Source organism: Taudactylus pleione, unplaced genomic scaffold (genome assembly GCF_031769625.1).
Source record: "Taudactylus pleione unplaced genomic scaffold, aTauple2 ptg000488l, whole genome shotgun sequence".
NCBI classification, from domain to species: Eukaryota; Metazoa; Chordata; class Amphibia; order Anura; family Myobatrachidae; genus Taudactylus; species Taudactylus pleione.
The window spans coordinates 771314-792500 of NW_028284890.1; the positions used below are offsets into that span (position 1 = coordinate 771314).

The following is a 21187-nucleotide window of genomic DNA, read 5'->3' on the forward strand; positions in this document are numbered from 1 at the left end:
CTTATTACACATCAGCCTGCTGCACATAATAACGTGTCACAGTGACTGGCTTATTACACATCAGCCTGCTGCACATAATAACGTGTCACAGTGACTGGCTTATTACACATCAGCCTGCTGCACATAATAACGTGTCACAGTGACTGGCTTATTACATATCAGCCTGCTGCACATAATAACGTGTATTACCTAGCGTGAATGGATCAAACAAAATAACTACATTTATTGAGATTGTTACACGTTCATATTAATTATCGCAAGCGGCAAACGATGTTTCGGAGCTGAAACATAACATCAATGTTTGATCACTAATTATTAACCCAACTTTTGCACAAATGGTTTTATTTTAGCTGTTGTTATGTCTCTGCAATAGTAGGACAAATGGATTAAATAAATTATTACAAAATACATATATTATGTTATGTGGGAACATGTTCTGATTTTATTTTAATGCAAGTACCACTGAAATGTATATGTTGGTAACATAAATATATGATCTTTAGTGCATCACTCAGCAAAGCTCCCCGTGTCTCCTTTCTTCTCCTGTATTATATTTATTAGTGTGAGCGGTACCAGCCCCAAAGTGTTCTGCATAAGGTTGTACGAAGCACAAACCTATGGGAATAGGGGTATGATAAATATTGATTAGTGATGCCTTTATTGTGGTATTCTTGGTTAACTATTTTATTTCTACTAGATGGACCCAATACAAGGAATACTTTGGAGGAGCATCTCGCGTGGTCTCCTCATTTAAAATTAGAAGATAGGAACATCACACGAGGCCCTCCAGAGGAAAACCACCTTACCCTAAATATACATCCAGCACTTCACAGTGCAGATATACCATCTGATCCCTCTATTCTTGGGGAATGTTCCCCTGGTAACTCTCATATTGCTTCACAAAGTACAGATCATGGCAGTGATGCAGTAATGTCCTCTTCTAAATTTCAGAGTTTTACAGCTAACCTAGTTGAGACTAGTCACACAGATGAGAGGCCATTTCCATGCTCTGAGTGTGGAAAATGTTTTACTGTGAAATCATATCTTGTTGCACATCAGAGACATCACACAGGTGAGAGGCCATTTCCATGTTCTGAGTGTGGGAAATGTTTTACTCTGAAATTATATCTTCTTAGACATGAGAGACGTCACAAAGGTGAGAGGCCATTTCCATGCTCTGAATGTGGGAAAAGTTTTTCACTAAAATCATATCTTGTTAGACATAAGAGAAGTCACACAGGTGAGAAACCATATCCATGCTCTGAGTGCGGTAAATGTTTTGCACACAAACAAGGTCTTGTTATTCATGAGAGAAGTCACACAGGTGAGCTGCCATTTTTATGTTCTGAGTGTGGGAAAAGTTTCCCACGAAAAGCAGATCTTGTTATACATGAAAGATTTCACACAGGTGAGAATCCATTTTCATGCTCTGAGTGTGAGAAATGCTTTGCACAGAAATCACATCTTGTTATACATCAGAGAACACACACAGGTGAGAAACCATTTCCATGCTCTGAGTGTGGGAGATGTTTTACACAGAGCTCACAACTTGTTAGGCACAAGAAAAGTCACACAGGTGAGAAGCCATTTTCATGCTCTGAGTGTGGGAAATGTTTTATCAGCAAATCATCTCTTGTTATACATGAAAGAGTCCACACAGGTGAAAAACCATATCCATGCTCCGAGTGTGGGAAACGTTTTAATGAGAAATCACATCTTATTATACATCAGAGAAGTCACACAGGTGAGAAACCATTTTCATGCTCTGAGTGTGGAAAACGTTTCACAAATAAATCCGCTCTTGTTGCACATCAGAGGAGTTACACAGGTCAAAAACCATTTCCCTGTCCTGAGTGTGGGAAAAGTTTTACACATGATTCCCAGTTGATTATACATCAGAGAAGTCACACGGGTGAGAAACCATTTCCATGCTCTGAGTGTGGAAAATGTTTTACAAACCAGTCATCTCTTGCTAGTCATAAGAAAAGAAGTCACACAGGTGACAGGCCATTTCCATGCTCTGAGTGTGGGAAAAGTTTTACACAGAAATCACAGCTGATTATACATGAGAGAAATCACACAGGTGAGAAACCATATTCATGTTCCGAATGTGAGAAATGTTTTAAACTTAAATCTGATCTTGTTGGGCATCAGAGAAGTCACACAGGTGAGAAGCCATTTCTATGCTCTGAGTGTGGGAAATGTTTTTCACATAAATCACATCTTGTTCAACATCATAGAAGTCACAAAGGTGAAAAACCATTTCATTGTTCTGAGTGTGGGAAATGTTATATACATAAATCAGCTCTTGTTGTACATAAGAGAAGTCACATGGGTGAGAAGCCATTTCAGTGTTCTGAGTGTGGGAAATGTTTTATACAGAGATCAGATTGTGTTAGACATCAGAAAACACACACAGGTGAGAAGCCATTTCCATGTTCTGAGTGTGGGAAATGTTTTATACAGAAATCAGATCTTGTTAAACATCAGAGAACTCACAGGTGAGAAACCATTTCCATGTTCTAAGTGTGGGAAATGTTTTTCACAATCATTTGATCTTATTAAACATCAGAGAAGTCACAGGTGAGAACCAGCTGTTGTAAGGCATGAGAAAGTCACAGTTTAATTTCCTTAATTGGTAGACATGAAACAGGCATGTATTAAAATGTTACATTTAAGATAACTAATTACATTATTTGTTTATATAGCACCATTCTCCCAATAGGATTTAAAACACTTTGCATATTTGTATAAGGTGAGACAGCCATCTTGGATGTGCTCAGTTGCTATTCTGAGTAATCAGTCACATCAGTCCATGCCCCCGTTGGAGCTTACAATGTAATTCCTCATCACACACCAGGTTCCATTTTTATCAGAAGCCACTTAACCTACCAGTCTGCCTATAAGGTTTGTGAGCGGAAGCCAGAGTTACTAGTGGAAACACAATCATGGAGAGAACATATAAACTCCACACAAATATGGCCTTAGGAATAGTACCTTACACCCCAGCACTATGAGGCAACAATTCTAACACTATGCCACCATGCATAGTAAAAATGCTTTTGTTTTTAAATGTAAATGGAATAAAAACAATGCAATGTACAGAGTCTACTCACACAGAGACAAAATGTCATCTTTCTTGGACAAATATCATTCCTGGACAAAAGTCCAAGAAAGATGACGTTTTGCCTCTTTCTGATACCCGATTTTTGGTGGGAAAAATCCGAACTAATACAAGCCTGCACATCCCTAATATATATATACACCGAGAGATCTGTATATATACACTGAGAGATCTGTATACACTACCTGTCACAAGATGTAACACACCTCTATTTTCTAGTTTTTATTTAAGTTCAGGGAATAACCTGGAATGGTACAAAGCTGGTAACTGCTGGGGGGTAAAGAAAAATGTTTTGGTTAGCAAAAACTGAAATATATTGTGAATTTTGGCGTTATAAAAAGCCTTTTTCAGAGAAGAACTGATGGGCTTAAAACCTACAACTATTCTACAGCAACGATAAAGAGGCTGCCTCTACCACCAGCTACCGAGGGCTGGGCAAGCACCACCAGCTACCGAGGGCTGGGCAAGCACCACCAGCTACCGAGGGCTGGGCAAGCACCACCAGCTACCGAGGGCTGTGCAGCACCACCAGCTACCGAGGGCTGGGCAGCACCACCAGCTACCGAGGGCTGGGCAGCACCACCAGCTACCGAGGGCTGGGCAGCACCACCAGCTACCGAGGGCTGGGCAGCACCACCAGCTACCGAGGGCTGAGCAGCACCACCAGCTACCGAGGGCTGGGCAGCACCACCAGATACCGAGGGCTGGAAGAAGGTCTTATGGACCAAAGAATAAAAATTCTGTCTATTAAAACTGGCATCTTGTGAGATACTGGTGAGTTGTCTTGAAAATGGTCCGTAAGGGACCTAAACATCGACAATTGGGATGTGATACCAAATTGCCTGTCAGAATACTGTCTGGTGGTAATAAACTAACTTTTTATTGCTTTAACTTAAGCGAGTGCTTTTCCTAAATTAATATATCTAACCTTGAACATGGCAGAATATACAGTATGTATATATATAAACACACACAACTGTGGCCCAAAGTTTTGAGAATGACACAAGTATTGGTTTTCACAAAGTTTGCTGCTTTAGTATTAGACCTATTTTATACTGAAGTAAAATTACAAGCATGTCGTAAGTGCCAAAGGCTTTTATTGACAATTACATTAAGTTTATGCAAAGAGTCAATATTTGCAGTGTTGACCCTTCTTTTTCAAGACCTCTGCAATTCGCCCTGGCATGCTGTCAATCAACTTCTGGGCCACATACTGACTGATGGCTGCCCATTCTTGCCTAATCAATGCTTGGAGTTTGTCAGAATTTGTGGGTTTTGTCCACCTGCCTCTTGAGGATTGACCACAAGTTCTCAATGGTCTGGGGAGTTTCCTGGCCATGGACCCAAAATTTCGATGTTTTGTTCCCCAAGCCACTTAGTTATCACTTTTACCTTATGGCAAGGTGCTCCATCATGCTGGAAAAGGCATTGTTCATCACCAAACTGTTCTTGGATGGTTGGGAGAAGTTGCTTTTGGAGAATGTTGTGGTACCATTCTTTATTCATGGCTGTGTACTTAGGCAAAATTGTGAGTGATCCCACTCCCTTGGCTAAGAAGCAACCTCATACATGCATGGCCTCAGGATGCTTAACTGTTGGCATGATACAGGAATGATGGTAGTGCTCACCTCTATGTACATGTAACAGTCTCACTCCCAATACCACTTCTGGTAATCTCTACTAATGCATTTTCACTGTGGTATGGAACAGTCTCACTCCCAACACCACTTCTGGTAATCTCTACTAATGCATTTTCACTGTGGTATGCAACAGTCTCACTCCCAACACCACTTCTGGTAATCTCTACTAACGCATTTTCACTGTGGTATGAACACATGCCTCCTCACCTCTGGGTGTTCCTCTAGTAAAAATCTCACTCCCAACTCTTCTGGTCATCTCTAACGCGCCTCACCCTGGTATGCGCACATGCCTCCTCAACTCTGGATGTTCCTCTAGTAGCATTCAGTGCTCATACAAAGTGGCACAAATGTCACTTATAGGTTAATGAGCCTATCTCAGTCCTACTTTACCCATGAGGTTATGCACGCGTTTCACAATAAAATGCATAATCAAACCCCCAGGCAGTAATAACAAATATAATTACTAAAAACATGTCTTAACACTTGCATAAAGTGTAAAAGATAATTAAAGACAAACACAATGCACATAAACTGTCAGGGCTCAGCCGGGGATCGGCTTACCGCGCCGCTGGCTTCCCCTGTCATCCTGGGTGGTCGGGCAGTTGGCGCGGCGGCGGGGGAGAAGCTAAGTATTCTCCCCGCATGCAGTAGCTTCCTGGTGGGCTGGTGTCTGGCATCACAATTCCGGACATGGGCGCCGCCATGACAGTCGGCCCATGTGACAGCATCTTCCCAGGATAGGTGAGTGATCAGCTGACGCTGTGCACATATCAAAGGGTTCCCCTGGGTATATAACTGTTCCACAGGTTCCAGGAAGTTGCCTGAACAACAGTTGTCTCCTAGCGTGCCTTAGTGAGTTCCTGGTCCAGGTTCCTAAACCTTTCTTACAGCAGCAGTGTTACCATCTCTACCTGTGTGCCTCCCGTCTCTGGTGAATATTGTGCAGCAGTGTATACCATCTCCACCTGTGTGCCTCCCGTCTCTGGTGAATATTGTGCAGCAGTGTATACCATCTCCACCTGTGTGCCTCCCATCTCTGGTGAATGTCTGCAGCAGTGTATACCATCCCTACCTGTGTGCCCTCTGTCTCTGGCGATTTCTCAAGTAACCGTGAGTCTCCACTTGATATTTGATCCACGTGTCAAGATATAGTTATTGTACGGTTAGGGTATTACTAGTGCCTATCCAGGCATCACCTCTCTGGGCCACGGGTGTTGGGTCTCTATTCCCGCAGGGCTTGGGTACCTGGTCAAAGGACCGTGACCTGCTCACGGGGTGCAGCTAAGCCCAAATCCCAATTGAGGGGGGTCACTGGCGAACACCATCCTGTGGGTTAGATTCCGCACCTTTGCCCAGGTCTCGCCAACACTCAAGACCTGTGGATGAGGAGAACATATATCCAGGCCCCTCGTCTCCGCCTCCTCCCACAACTTAGGCCCTCCACGTCTTCTACTCCAGTCTCAGACGTGACATAAGCTATAATACAAAATAATTATAAACAAATGATATAAGCATCTATCACTAAGTTCTCCCCAAAAAATATAATAAGCATAGATCACATCATCAATTATCAATGCATAGAAAAAGAAGTAAAATGAATTAAAAAGTACACTGATATGAGATAGATATATATGAGATGAATATATTTATGAGATAACTATATATTAGATAGATATGAGATTAATAGAATCATATTCATTATAAAGGGCTCAGCATCTCGTAAACTAAAAATTATAATCAATTGAGATCCTTTTTGCCCAGCTACAGTTTAGGGTTAGTTTAATTGTATAGTTGTAGTATTGTCTGATATTGTGTTACAATGTACAGTGAGGAAAGTGAGACTATTCCTTTATACATAACCATATTGTATTGATTCTGTGTTTTAGTTATTCGGGGGATTGTTATTGTACTACTGTTTAACTTGTTTTCTTCATCTTTGTAAATCCTGCAATTGTGTACATGTTATTTATATTGTAATAAATGAAATAAATATAGAATCATGTTTCTTTATTTGAAACATGAGTATCTAATTTGATGGTTTTACCTCCAAATACAGTACGCACTTAACATTTCTTTTTTTTTTCCACAATAGTTTTTATTGAAAAAAAAATGAGGATACAGAAAGAAAAAAGGGAAAGCCAGACATATTGCATATCACAAAGCAGAATATCATTGGTCAGCATACAAACATCTGATTCATAGACATAAAAAAAAACCTTTTAATACACATTAGAACAATTACAAACCAGATACTAAAGGAGCGTTGAGTAGAACTACCCCGAGTCTGAATGAGGTGAGCAGAGAACACCTAGATCAACTGGAGCACTATAAATGGTGGAATGACCTTGTTTTTCCCTATATTCTCCCCATTGAAACCATTTCATATGGAGGAAGTTAGCAGAGGATGAATATTTGCTATCCAATATTTCAAAAACAAAGTGCTTATGAACCTTGTTTTCTATCATTATGACGTTGGGCAGGGAAGCAGTCTTCCACCTCTGGGCAATTGCAGCCTTCGTAGCTATTACAATATGTTCCATGATGTATCACCACGGGATAATGTCCCAGAATAAAAATGAAATAAAGCGGTTAGGGGCTCTGCAGGGATGGTTGTTCCAACTATATTACTTATCATGGAAAACACCGCATTCCATAGGGGTCGAAGTAGTGGACATGACCAGAAAACATGGAGAATGTCTCCAACCAAACCACAGTTTCGCCAACAATATTGGGAGACAGGGGAACAGGGTTTATGTTGCCTCTCAGGTGTAAAATATGCTCTCTGAAGTAGCTTATAATACATTTCTAAATGGTTAATACATTTGGACACTGTAAAAACAGAACAAAAAATAATATTCCAATCATCTTCAGAAAGACCTACAGTTAAATCTCTCTCCCATTTGATCTGGCATAGTAAATTCCCTTTTTTTATCCTTATCTGATGCTGATACCACCAAGAGATTGTAAACGGATCAACAGCAATGCTGGGAAAGCAGGTTTCTTAAGTGGAGAAGGGAGGTGGCTGTGCAACCAATGTCTCTGCTGTAAGTATTTACAAAAGTCCTGCTTCATTAGTCCAAATTGAGTTTGAAGGAAAACAAAAGGGGTAAGACCATTTTCTGTGAATATGTCACTCAGGGAAGAAAGACCCAACCCATGAACCTAAATACAAATCTGGAATCTAGCTATTGATTGGATAGACATTAGGAGAAGGCAAGGAAATTTCTTCATCTAGGGAAACACATGCATGCCAGCACATTATTGTAGTCCGAACTGCTTTACAGAATCCCGGTCTGAAGGAAATTTCAGAGGGGGGCAACCAGAATAAATCAGAAAGGGGGAAGGGACGCATAAGTTCCCTTTCAATAAGTACCCAGGGTTTGGGGGAGTCGATTATGAACCAATCTCTGGCCTGGCTAAGAATACAAGCTGAATGATAGCGTTCAAAGTCTGGGAAGGCTACTCCTCCAACCGCCTTGGAGAGGGTGAGAGTGCTTCTTGCTATTTTGGGTCTATTCCCTTTCCAGATATATTTAGTAAGTATTTGATAAAATTTATTAAATATAGATTTAGATAGGGGTCTAGGGATGGTATGAAATAAGTACATAAGTTTTGGGAGGAGCACCATTTTTGCAGCCACAATCCGTCCCAGCCAGGATACCTCATGTAGCATCCATTCCTTAGTTAAAGTTTCATAGGCTATCAATAATGGCCCAAAATTACATTCAATGAGATCATGATCTCTAGCTAAATGCACTCCCAGGTAATTAAGTGATTTAGATTTCCATATATATCTGTAGATCTCCTTCAACTTTTCCAAAAGTGCATTCGTGATGTTAAAGGGAAGGGCCTCTGTCTTAGTGGTGTTTAGTTTGTAATATGACACTGCTGTATATTGATCTAAAACAGCATGTAGTGCTGGAAGAGACTTCTGGGTGAAGTAAACATAATAAGATATCGTCTGCAAATAAGCTTATCTTGTGGGAGGAGCCCCCAACAAAAAGGGCCGTGTATGCTATTTAGGGATCTAATCGTCTCAGCCAGAGGCCCAACGGCAAGCGCAAAGATGAGTGGTGAAAGTGGACATCCCTGACGTGTGCTGTTTGATATGTCAAATCTGTCAGACAACCATTGACAAACACTTTTCCGGAAGGGCAGGTATATAGAGCCGAGATGGAGTCTAAAATTCTCCCCTGGAAACTGAAATGGTGTAAAACCTCCGTCAAATATCCCTAATGTAGGCAGTCAAATGCCTTCTCGGCATCAAGCGACAAAATCAGCAAGGGCTCTGTAAGGAAATCATAATGCTCTATTATATTAATAACTACGCGTATTGTCTCGGGCCTGTCTGTCCATCACAAATCCAACCTGATCCGGTTTAATGAGAGTTGGCAATAAACGGGATAAATGATTAGCAACTAATTTAGCGAACAAGATGACATCCGTGTTCAATAATGCAAAGGGTGGTAGTTAGCTACAACATGAGGGTCTGTACCGGGTATGGCAACTATTTGTGCCTCCAACATTTCTTTAGGGTATTGTTTAGATTCAGTTACTTCATTAAATACTAACAACAAAATTGGAGCTAGGTCAGTTTTAAAAGATTTGTAGAAATTAGCAGGATAGCCGTCTGGGCCCGGAGCCTTATTCGATTGCATATTGCCAATAGCTACATCTACTTCATCCAGAGTCCAAGGAGAGCTAAGGGACGACAGGCCTCAGAGGACAACACCGGGAGGGAGAGCCTACTCAAAAACTGCTCAATAAGGGCAGCAGTTTCCTGGGTAGTATTGGGGTCATCTTTAAGATTATATAGTTGTGTGTAATAGGTAGCAAAAGCATTAGCTATCTCAACAGGGTCGGATACCTTTGCCCCATGATGAGTATAAATTCTCTGTATCTGTTCCCGAAGCCCTTCGGCCGCACAATTTACTAGCCAACAACCTACTAGCTCGATTATAAACACACAAAATTTTTGATTTAAACGGGCAATATTACGCTGTACCTCTCTAAGGCAGAAGACATTTACTTTCTCTCGGGTATTAATAAGTCATTTATACAGCATTCTATTAGATGGATCTGCTTTATGGGCCTCCAAGTATGCTGCCTCAACTTCCGCCTTCTCATATTGCTGTTTATATTCTCTCTTAAGCCGAGCAGCAACCTGGATCGCTGAACCTCTGATGCCTTTAATGAGCACCAAAAATTAAATATAGAAGTCTCTTCCGGATTATTGGTACTAAGGAAAAGGGAAAGGGCCTCCTCTACTGCTCTATGAGCCTCCCGGCTGAGACAACAGGTGGTTACTTATTCTCCAAGGGCCTGGGACAACTCTTCTACTCCCTATGTCCCATTTCGATCTATGGACATGTGAATAAAAGGAGTAGTCCCTTATTGTAGGCTGATTGGCTCTCCAGACATCGAACAGTCCATACTCTGCTAAAAGCTGCTGAAAACCCTTGGAAAACTGTGGTCTACTTGAACAGGAAGTCGTTGGACGGGATCTATCCATAGTTGGATCGAGAACCATGTTAAAGTCTCCGAGGAGTAGTAGTGCCTCTTTAGAGTACTTCTGCAATGTCAAACAAAATTTTCTACAAAAAGATAGTTGCCTAGTGTTGGGGACATATCATAAAACTAAGGTGACTTCCACGGTGTCTAATAGTCCTACCAAAATTAGATATCTTCCCGGTGGGTCTATGTGCTGTAAAATCAATGAGAATGAGCAATGTTGGGAAATAAGGAGGGTTACTCCTGCCTTCTTGTGAGGCCCATTAGCTGTGTAGCAATGAGGGAATCTAGCATTGCTAAAGCTCGGAGGGGTAGACTGCTGAAAATGGATCTCCTGGATTGCTACAATATGGGCTTTAAGCTTATGGAAATATTTCAGTGCTAAACGTCTCTTTTGGGGAGAGTTCAAAAGTAAGGGACTGGCGGCCTCCCCCCCCTCTTTATAGGAATAATTATACTTCAGAATTAAAACTTAAATATTTGCAAATAAAAACAAAAGTAATAAGTTTTTAAATAACTAAAACTCTTTATGGAGCTATCTGGGGCTGCTGTGAAGAACAGGCAAACAGGAAATTAACTACTGCACAAAATTCTTACCCCGTTACCCACCTGTTCATCCCCCTTACTAGACTATATGGACAAAGCTATCGGGTTACCCACTCCACTTACTTGGGTTACAGATTGATGGCAGGTCTCTTGTGGGCTGGTCTCCCTGGCTGGCAGGCTGCTGGTCTCCCTGGCTGGTGCTGGTTGTTGGTGTCCCTGGCTGCCAGGCTACTGGTCTCCCTGGCTGGCAGGCTGCTGGTCTCCATGGCTGGCAGGGGGCTGGTCTCCCTGGCTGGCAGGCTGCTGGTCTCCCTGGCTGGCAGGCTGCTGGTCTCCCTGGCTGGTGCTGGTTGTTGGACTCCCTGGCTGGCAGGCTGCTGGTCTCCCTGGCTGGTGCTGGTTGTTGGTGTCACTGGTTGGCAGGCTGCTGGTCTCCCTGGCTGGCAGGCTGCTTGTCTAATTAGATGCAGCATGCAGACTCAGCAAAGGGAAGTAGAATCCATGTGCAGGTGGAACGCATAATTCCTTTCTACTTCCCTTCCTGTGTACACACAGCACAAGTCCACTCACTAGTCACCTAACCCTATACAGGCAATCATTTGTCCAGTAGCCAGTTATTTAAAATTTGTCCCACCCCCACTGAACCTACTTCCTGGACCTCATCCAATCAGGATGGGGTGTGGGGGACGGGTGATAGAGAGGACGGAGACTTCAAGTACTGTAATTTATGTTATTAACACTTTGCTGCCAGCCAATGGGAGGCATTGTGGGAGGAGGATTTGCTGTGTGATATAGAAGCTGTATATAGTACACACACACAGCCGGCCCTAGCCAAATTAGTGCCCTAGGCAAGATTTTGGGTGGTGCCCCCCTCCCCGTGGGATCCTCAAAAGGGGTGTGGCCTCAAGGAAGGGGCCCTGGCCCAGCACCCACCTATCCCAGCACAGCACTGTATCAGCACCCACCACCCCTATCCCAGCACCCACCACCTCTAGCACAGCACTGCATCAGCACCCACCACCTCTATCCCAGCAGAGCACCCCTCTCCCAGCAGTGAGCACCCCAGCCCTCTCCCAGTTCCAAACTTACTGTACTTGAGTGTAGACTGCAGAGCAATCCGGCTCAGGGTATAGCAAGCCACGGGCGGTGGACCCGCTTTTCCCATCTCAGGCTGGCAGGCCGCAGCTGTGTGTGATGATTGCTGGAGGCGGGACCCAGAGCCGTGAGGTGACTCACTATTCCGAGCTCCACAAAGGCCCATGGTGCAGCAGCCCTTCCGTGACCATTACTAAAGGTCCTGAATGAGCCTCTGACCATGTGCAGAAGCTCATTGTGATTGTGTGATGCCTCAGAGCCGGCCCAGCGCTAACACCAGCCGCTGTTCAGTACTCTGCTCTCACAAACTGCCGCCGGCTGTTCCGCCATTGCCCGCTCATGGTTGCTGCTGATAGGCCCGATCGGAGCTGTCACCAGAGCTCTGATCATGGATGCTGCACAGCGGCAGTAGCAGCTGCCAGAGTTTCTGCCCAGCCAGTGGCTCCGGCCATGTCTGCACCAAACCTCCACCGGCCGTAGGTGGGCTTGGATGCCCCTAGGCATTTGCTTAGTTTGTCTGTCTAGGGCCGGCCCTATATACACACACACACCTCAGCTCCAGGACAGTGTTTCCTGTCACACTGCAGCTACGTTGTTTCACAGGTCACTGACATGGTAAAAGAACTAACCAGCCGACGCTGTGTGTGTGATACCACTGGATGGCGCCCCCCCTTGGCTGATGCCCCAGGAAAGTGCCATCCCAGCCAATAGGTGGATACGCCCCTGGTCACTGGCCATAACTGAGCAGCAGCCATGGCTGGGAGAGCACAGAGCCAGACGAGCGCCGATCCCATCCACCCTGGCCGAGGGAAAGACGGAAACACTGGACTGGAAGGTAAGTATGTGGGAGGGACTGCAATGCTGCCGAGAGCCGGCCAGGCCAGAGTGGGCTGGGTAGGAGCAATGTGCAGGGGCCCCTAGGTGACCTCACTGCCTATAATTCAACCCTGATCTATTGGAAATATGATGTAAATAATGTATTGTACACTAAATAATTATAGCACCCACTATTGGAGAGATATTGTATATCCAATTACTGTGTATCATGTTATCTGATCGTTGTCACCTCTATAGAACTGGTAGAAAATGTTTTAAAATTTAGATTTTTATAACACCACATGTTGGAAATAAATTCTGTGATACTCTGATCAAAATTGCCCATTATTCTAATGTATAAACATCAAGATTGACTCCACAGCAACGGAACCGGAAGTGGCACCATTCTAAAGAGAAGACTGTTACTATAACAGTGAGCACTTTGGAAATTACCCTCTATGCCTTGATAAAGATATATTGGGCCAAATGTAATAGGTAGTCAGTTTTAGTAACAGTACAAACTCGCACTTTCTCGCACTTTTAAAAAGTGCGAGTTTGTACTGAAACTCGCAAATTCAATAGCCTGCGAACTTTTCAGCTCGAGGCTACTGCATTTGCGAGTGCAGGCGAGTTTAGGACAATGTAAACTGACACCTTTTAATGCGAGTAGCATTAAAAGGTGCGAGTTTTAGAGAAGCCATCACAGATCAGTGAGATCCGTGATGGCTTCTGTGTGTGTTAAAAAAAAAAAAACGTGCACCCCCTCCCCAAAAGCATAACCAGCCCGGGCTTTATAAAGCCTGTTCTGGTTCTAAAAATACAGGGGCCAAAATACGTAGGGGGCCCCTGTATATTAAGAACCAGCACAGGGCTTTGTTGAGCTGGTTCTGGAAAATCAGGGGACAAAACGAGTAGGGGTCCCCTGAAAATTCCTGAACCAGCACCGAACTCTTTCTAGCAGGGGGATAATGCCACAGCCAGGGAAAACCTTTCACCCCAATAAAGGGGTACCCCTCTCCAGGGCACCCCAGGCCTAGACTGATAGCCCGGGGCTATCCCCGGCACCCTAGGGCGGTGGGTGCCGGGTTGATAGTGTAAAGTGTAAAAATAAGTTTTCCATATTGTCTTTATTTGTAGAACCACAAGTACCAGCAAGCCTCCCCTGCATGCTGGTATTTGGAGAACCACAAATACCAGCATGCGGGGCATTACGGGCCCGCTGGCACTTGTAGTTCCACAACTAAAGAAATACGTAAATAAACAAACTTACACCGTGAAAGTATAATTTTAATAAAACATACATGCACACTCACACATACTCACCTAGTATCCGAAGTAATCCATAGTGGTGTACCTGAAAAAAAAAATCCATACTCACCTCTCCTATTACATTGGCAAAGTTTAAAAAGTGTCAGAAACTCTCACTTTTCTAAACTCTCACCCTATTACATTTGGCCCCATATGTTAGACAGTGAATAGTTAGAACAGGGACAAAAGTTCGACAGGGACAAAAGTCAGACACACTAAAGTTAGAAATGTAAAAATGTTGAAAGGTACAAAATGTCGACATGGTCAAAAGTTCACCATGAAAATGGTCGACACAAAAATGGTCGACAATTTTTATTTTTTTTAGCCCTAATCTTCACCCTCCCTCCTGGTGCCTAACCCTAACCGTGGGGGTAAGTGCCTAACCCTAAAAATTGTTAAAAGAATGTTGACCATTTTTGTGTCGACCTTTTTACATGTCTAACTTTAGTTTGTCTGACTTTTGTCCCTGTCAAACTTTTCACTGTCTAACATCTGGCGTCTATCTAGACATTGTCTAACAAATTACTGTCTATCTATGTTCGGGAACTTGTGAGAATCAGGAGGTTGCACAAAATGCAAAGCTTCCCGAGTCACATTCTTTCATAATATGCGGGAATGTGGCAAAATACAAAAATTTGGGGAAAAAGTTATGGTCTTTATAAACAAGATTTGTGTCTCACATCTTCAGAAAGACCCAATAGCTATGTTATTTACTAATTTTGCGAACTGGGATCTACAAAGGGAGAAAAACAGAACTGTTACCCTTTCTTACAGTAGTCGTCACTGTAGTGAAAAAGGTTATACTTGGAAATTAGAGTCCCTACTGCGCCTTCTTGAGGCGATAAAAAATACACTGCTTCAAATCATATATTTCGACAGACGGGCCACTTTACCTGATGTCAGTGGCGTAAATTCATCCCAGACGCCCGGAGGCAAGTTATAATTTGGTGCCCCCCCATATCACAGCCACTTATACTGTAATGTAGCAATTTGCATGCAGACAGGCTACAGATAGATGAAGGTGGCAGCTGATGGTCTGACATGGAGCTCTCCTCTAGTGTATGGTGGCTTCTCAGATGCTGGGAATGGCTGCCATGTATTGGGCGGCCGTGACAGTACACTCCGGGTACATAGTTACAGCCCTAAGTGGGGTGAATATGTTGTGGACAATGGAGGAGGTGCCCCTTCAGAGCTGGAGCCCGGCGGCAGGCGCCTCCATTGTCTCCCATAGTTCTGCCCCTGCCTGATGTTGAGAAAGGGGTGATCCGTTTTCATGCTAAATGAGGTGTATACATTGACAGCTTGGATCTCGACACCAAAGCACACATAATGAAGCAGTTTGAAACCACGACTTGGTGTTTGCTTCATAATCTGGAGTGATATATATCCCCAAAAATAAATTTCCCATTCTGTTCAGAGGGTTATTTTATATGCCTCCATAGCTGGAATTTTGAGATAATAATGAAAGGCCTTGCCACACTGGGGTCAGATCATATCTTTTATATGTATATATGCTTTATTTTACTTTATTTATTTTCATTTTATAAATTTTTATTTTTTTATTTTTCTTCATGCCTGTGAACGTTCTTTTTGTGGAATTCGGTGATTGAAATTTTATAGTGAGTTGTATCATATAATTTTATCTCTGCAAGTTGCTGATTCAGACTTGGTTCATTTGTTAATGCTGAAAAGAATGGCACGATATCCTGTATGTATAATTTCTTTTTTTGGTTGTCAAAATTTTTTGAAAAAACCCCCCCAAAAAAACAAAACTCAAATTTAAAAAAAAAAAAGTGATTCAATATGAAAGATCTGTTTTGGGATCACCAATGAATGTGAAATAAATAGACATAAGAGTAAAGAGAATAAAACATCAATATTGAGGGATTTGGAATAAAGAATTTATTATCTCGATATATAACAAGCGAGAAAGACACATATATATAAACATAAATATGAGTAATTAATGGTAGGGCTGTACGGCTCAGACTTTCCTTATTACACACGCTTCATACTGTATTCACATTTCTAATTCTCTTTCTTTTAATATCTCACTGATTGTATATAATCTATGCATGTTACAGCTAACACTAATGCATCAATGACAGACAACCTCTTCTAGTTCTTCCTTGGTGTTAGCAGAACAAGGCAGTGACCCTCCTGATGTGTAGAGGAGTCCGTTGGGAGCATTGGTGTAACTAGGGGAAGGTTGAGCAGGGCACATGCCCTTGGCGCCATGGTAGGCCCAGCAGAGGGGGAGCCACCGGCCAGGGCAATGTACCCGCACCACCCACCCCCAGCATTGCATCCTGACTGACTTTAATGAGCAGGCAAGCATGTCTGCTGGGTTGTCCGCAGCGGAAGCTCACAGCCCCTCTCGGATAGTCTTCCCATTCTCTATCCTGACCTGAGAGTTGCTGCCTGCGCCTGGTGAAGAGTGATTATTCCTTCACCGGGGCTATCTCCACTCGAGTCACCACAGATATGTATTGGGGGTGGCTAAGCTGGCACGGTAAGGGGGTGGGAGATCACCACTCATGTGTATTGGGGGGGGCGGTAGGGACCAAGCTACCGCGGGGGGGGGGAGAAACTCGGCTGACACCAAGTGTGTTAGTATTTTCATGTGTGGTGCCAGGGAAGGGAGGGGGCTGGCTGCATTTGTGTGAAAGAGGTGTGTGTGTATATGTATCTGTGTCAGTGCATGTGTCTGTGTGCTGAGAGACAATGCAGGGGAGAGATAATGGTGTGACAGAGATGATGCGGGGAGGAGGTGATGATGTGCTGAGAGATAATGCAGGGGGGAGGTGGTGTGACTGGTATGTTGCAGGGGGGAGGTGATGGTGTGCTGAGAGACGATGCAGGGGGGAGATGATGGTGTGCTGAGAGACAACGTGGGGGGGAGGTGATGGTGTGAGAGACAACATAGGGGGAGGTGATGGTGTGCTGAGAGACGAGGGGAGATGATGGTGTGCTGACAGTTGATGCAGGGGAGGTGATGGTGTGCTGAGTTGATGCAGGGGGGTGGGTGATGGTGTGCTGAGATGATGATGCAGGGGGGTGCGTGATGGTGTGCTGAGAGATGACGCAGGGGCATATTGTGTGGCTGAGAGCTTCATTGGGAGGGAAGTTACACAGGGGGAACGAGTCTGGTTGAACCACTGTTGTATGGTGATGATCTTTTTGATATTTCAACACAAACAGACATCATCTGGTCGTGTGACCTACATGAATAGTGAATACTGACTGAAAGGCACTGTCGTCCCAGGGAGGATACATTTCTTCAGAGGTTCCAGATTGTAAGAAACCACCATATAGGTAAGTTGCATACGGAATGGAATGTTCTCAGAGTGACAGATATGGCTGACGTGTCATGTTGTCGCGCCCCTTCCGGTATGTGACCACTTTCATTTTTTTATGTATTTTACTACATGGTAGTGGTGATGGTGGGGAGGGGGATGCCAATCTTAAACTTGCCCTGGGCTCTGAAGACCCTAGTTACACCTCTGATTGGGAGAGACCGAGAGAGGAGGTTACAGAGCATAGACTGGAGGCATGAGGTGATTGTGGACTGTCAGTAGTGATACTGAAATCACCCATGATGATGGTGGAGATGTCTGAGGATAGGAGGGTGAGGGAGCCAGGCAGAAATATGTTCCAGAGATTGTTAGGGTGGCCCAGGTGGGCATTAGAGAGCAATACGCAGAGAGAAAGGGGTGACAGTCATGATAGAATGTACAAATGATGTAAATGTGAGTGATGGTACCTGTGGGAGATCTGTGTATGTGATAGATTGGGACAGTAATATTCCAACCCAACCTCCTTTACTATTACCAGGCCTGGAGATGTGTGTGACGTGTAGGTCACCGTGTGACAGTGCTGCAGCGGAGGGAGAGCCTGATTGTGTGAGCCATGTTTCTGTTATCGCCAGAAGGTTGAGGTTATTTGAGATAAAGGTCATGGATGGATGCAAATTTGTTGCAGACAGAGCATACATTCCATAAGGCACATTATAGTGACTGGGAGGGTGATGGAGGAAACCTGATATGCATGAGGTTTGCTGGATTTATATTCCGTTATGAGTGGGGCCTGGATTTGGAGATATGTCACCAGCTAATAGAAGCAGGAGAGAGAGATAATTATAGTTGTAGGAGGAGTATGAAAGATTTTTATGGTGACAGGTTAAGGATGTTTGTCAGTGTATATAGATAACAATAAAGCTCATGTGTGTATATATGAGAGTAGTAATGAGGAGGCAATGTGTACAGAGGGGTGACATACAGGGAGAGTGACGGATGTAATAGCCTTAGAGAAGATACCATGGAGTGATATAGGAAAAAGCTCATGTGTGTATATAAGAGGGGTGTAGAGTAATGAGGAGGCAATGTGTACAGAGGGGTGACATACAGGGAGAGTGACGGATGTAATAGCCTTAGAGAAGATACCATGGAGTGATATAGGAAAAAGCTCATGTGTGTATATAAGAGGGGTGTAGAGTAATGAGGAGGCAATGTGTACAGAGGGGTGACATACAGGGAGAGTGACGGATGTAATAGCCTTAGAGAAGATACCATGGAGTGATATAGGAAAAAGCTCATGTGTGTATATATAAGAGGGGAGTAGTGTAATGAGGAGGCAATGTGTACAGAGAAGTGAGATACAGGGAGAGTGATGGATGTAATAGCCTTAGAGAAGATACCATAGAGTGATATAGGAAAAAGCCCATGTGTGTATATAAGAGGGGAGTAGAGTAATGAGGTGGCAATGTGTACAGAGGGGTGACATACAGGGAGAGTGATGGATGTAATAGTCATAGAGAAGATACCATGGAGTGATATAGGAAAGCTCATGTGTGTATATAAGAGGGGAGTAGAGTAATGAGGATGCAATGTGTACAGAGAAGTGAGATACAGGGAGAGTGATGGATGTAATAGCCTTAGAGAAGATACCATGGAGTGATATAGGAAATAGCCCATGTGTGTATATAAGAGGGGAGTAGAGTAAAGAGGAGGCAATGTGTACAGAGGGGTGAGCTACAGGGAGAGTGACAGGTGTAATAGCCTTAGAGAAGATACCATGGAGTGATATAGGAAAAAGCTCATGTGTGTATATAAGAGTTGGGAGTAGAGTAATGAGGAGGCAATGTGTACAGAGGGGTGACATACAGGGAGAGTGATGGATGTAATAGCCTTAGAGAAGATACCATGGAGTGATATAGGAAAAAGCTCATGTGTGTATATAAGAGGGGAGTAGAGTAATGAGAAGGCAATGTGTACAGAGGGGTGACATACAGGGAGAGTGATGGATGTAATAGCCTTAGAGAAGATACCATGGAGTGATATAGGAAATAGCCCATGTGTGTATATAAGAGGGGAGTAATGAGGAGGCAATGTGTACAGAGGGGTGAGATACAGGGAGAGTGACAGGTGTAATAGCCTTAGAGAAGATAGCATGGAGTGACATAGGAAAAAGCTCATGTGTGTATATAAGAGGGGTGTAGAGGAATGAGGAGGCAATGTGTACAGAGGGGTGAGATACAGGGAGAGTGACGGATGTAATAGCCTTAGAGAAGATACCATGGAGTGATATAGGAAAAAGCTCATGTGTGTATATAAGAGGGGAGTAGAGTAATGAGGAGGCAATGTGTACAGAGGGGTGAGATACAGGGAGAGTGACGGATGTAATAGCCTTAGAGAAAATACCATGGAGTGATATAGGAAAAAGCTCATGTGTGTGTATATAAGAGGGGAGTAGAGTAATGAGGTGGCAATGTGTACAGAGGGGTGACATACAGGGAGAGTGATGGATGTAATAGCCTTAGAGAAGATACCATGGAGTGATATAGGAAAAAGCTCATGTGTCTGTATATAAGAGGGGAGTAGAGTAATGAGGAGGCAATGTGTACAGAGGGGTGACATACAGGGAGAGTGACGGATGTAATAGCCTTAGAGAAGATACCATAGTGTGATATAGGAAAAAGCTCATGTGTGTATATAAGAGGGGTGTAGAGTAATGAGGAGGCAATGTGTACAGAGGGGTGATATACAGGGAGAGTGATGGATGTAATAGCCTTAGAGAAGATACCATGGAGTGATATAGGAAAAAGCCCATGTGGGTATATAAGAGGGGAGTAGAGTAATGAGGAGGCAATGTGTACAGAGGGGTGACATACAGGGAGAGTGACGGGTGTAATAGCCTTAGAGAAGATACCATGGAGTGATATAGGAAAAAGCTCATGTGTGTATATAAGAGGGGAGTAGAGTAATGAGGTGGCAATGTGTACAGAGGGGTGACATACAGGGAGAGTGATGGATGTAATAGCCTTAGAGAAGATACCATGGAGTGATATAGGAAAAAGCTCATGTGTGTATATAATAGGGGAGTAGAGTAATGAGGAGGCAATGTGTACAGAGGGGTGACATACAGGGAGAGTGATGGATGTAATTGCCTTAGAGAAGATACCATGGAGTGATTTAGGAAAAAGCTCATGTGTGTATATAAGAGGGGAGTAGAGTAATGAGGTGGCAATGTGTACAGAGGGGTGACATACAGGGAGAGTGATGGATGTAATAGCCTTAGAGAAGATACCATGGAGTGATATAGGAAAAAGCTCATGTGTGTATATAAGAGGGGAGTAGAGTAATGAGGAGGCAATGTGTACAGAGGGGTGACATACAGGGAGAGTGATGGATGTAATAGCCTTAGAGAATATACCATGGAGTGATATAGGAAAAAGCTCATGTGTGTATATAAGAGGGGAGTAGAGTAATGAGGTGGCAATGTGTACAGAGGGGTGAGATACAGGGAGAGTGATGGATGTAATAGCCTTAGAGAAGATACCATGGAGTGATATAGGAAAAAGCTCATGTGTGTATATAAGAGGGGAGTAGAGTAATGAGGTGGCAATGTGTACAGAGGGGTGACATACAGGGAGAGTGATGGATGTAATAGCCTTAGAGAAGATACCATGGAGTGATATAGGAAAAAGCTCATGTGTGTATATAAGAGGGGAGTAGAGTAATAGGAAGCAATGTGTACAGAGGGGTGACATACAGGGAGAGTGATGGATGTAATAGCCTTAGAGAATATACCATGGAGTGATATAGGAAAAAGCTCATGTGTGTATATAAGAGGGGAGTAGTGTAATGAG

General features: G+C 43.5%; 2 protein-coding genes across 2 annotated transcripts in view; one reads left to right on the plus strand and one right to left on the minus strand.

Annotated features, from left to right (window-relative positions):
* LOC148502621 (uncharacterized) overlaps window positions 1-21187 on the minus strand; it is a 91058-nt gene that overhangs the window by 45202 nt on the left and 24669 nt on the right.
* LOC148502622 (uncharacterized) overlaps window positions 1-21187 on the plus strand; it is a 158271-nt gene that overhangs the window by 13820 nt on the left and 123264 nt on the right. Inside the window, exon 5 of the mRNA XM_088449603.1 lies at window positions 698-2251. Coding sequence (XP_088305729.1) covers window positions 698-2251 — 1554 coding nt within the window. The remainder of the gene's footprint in view (window positions 1-697; window positions 2252-21187) is intronic.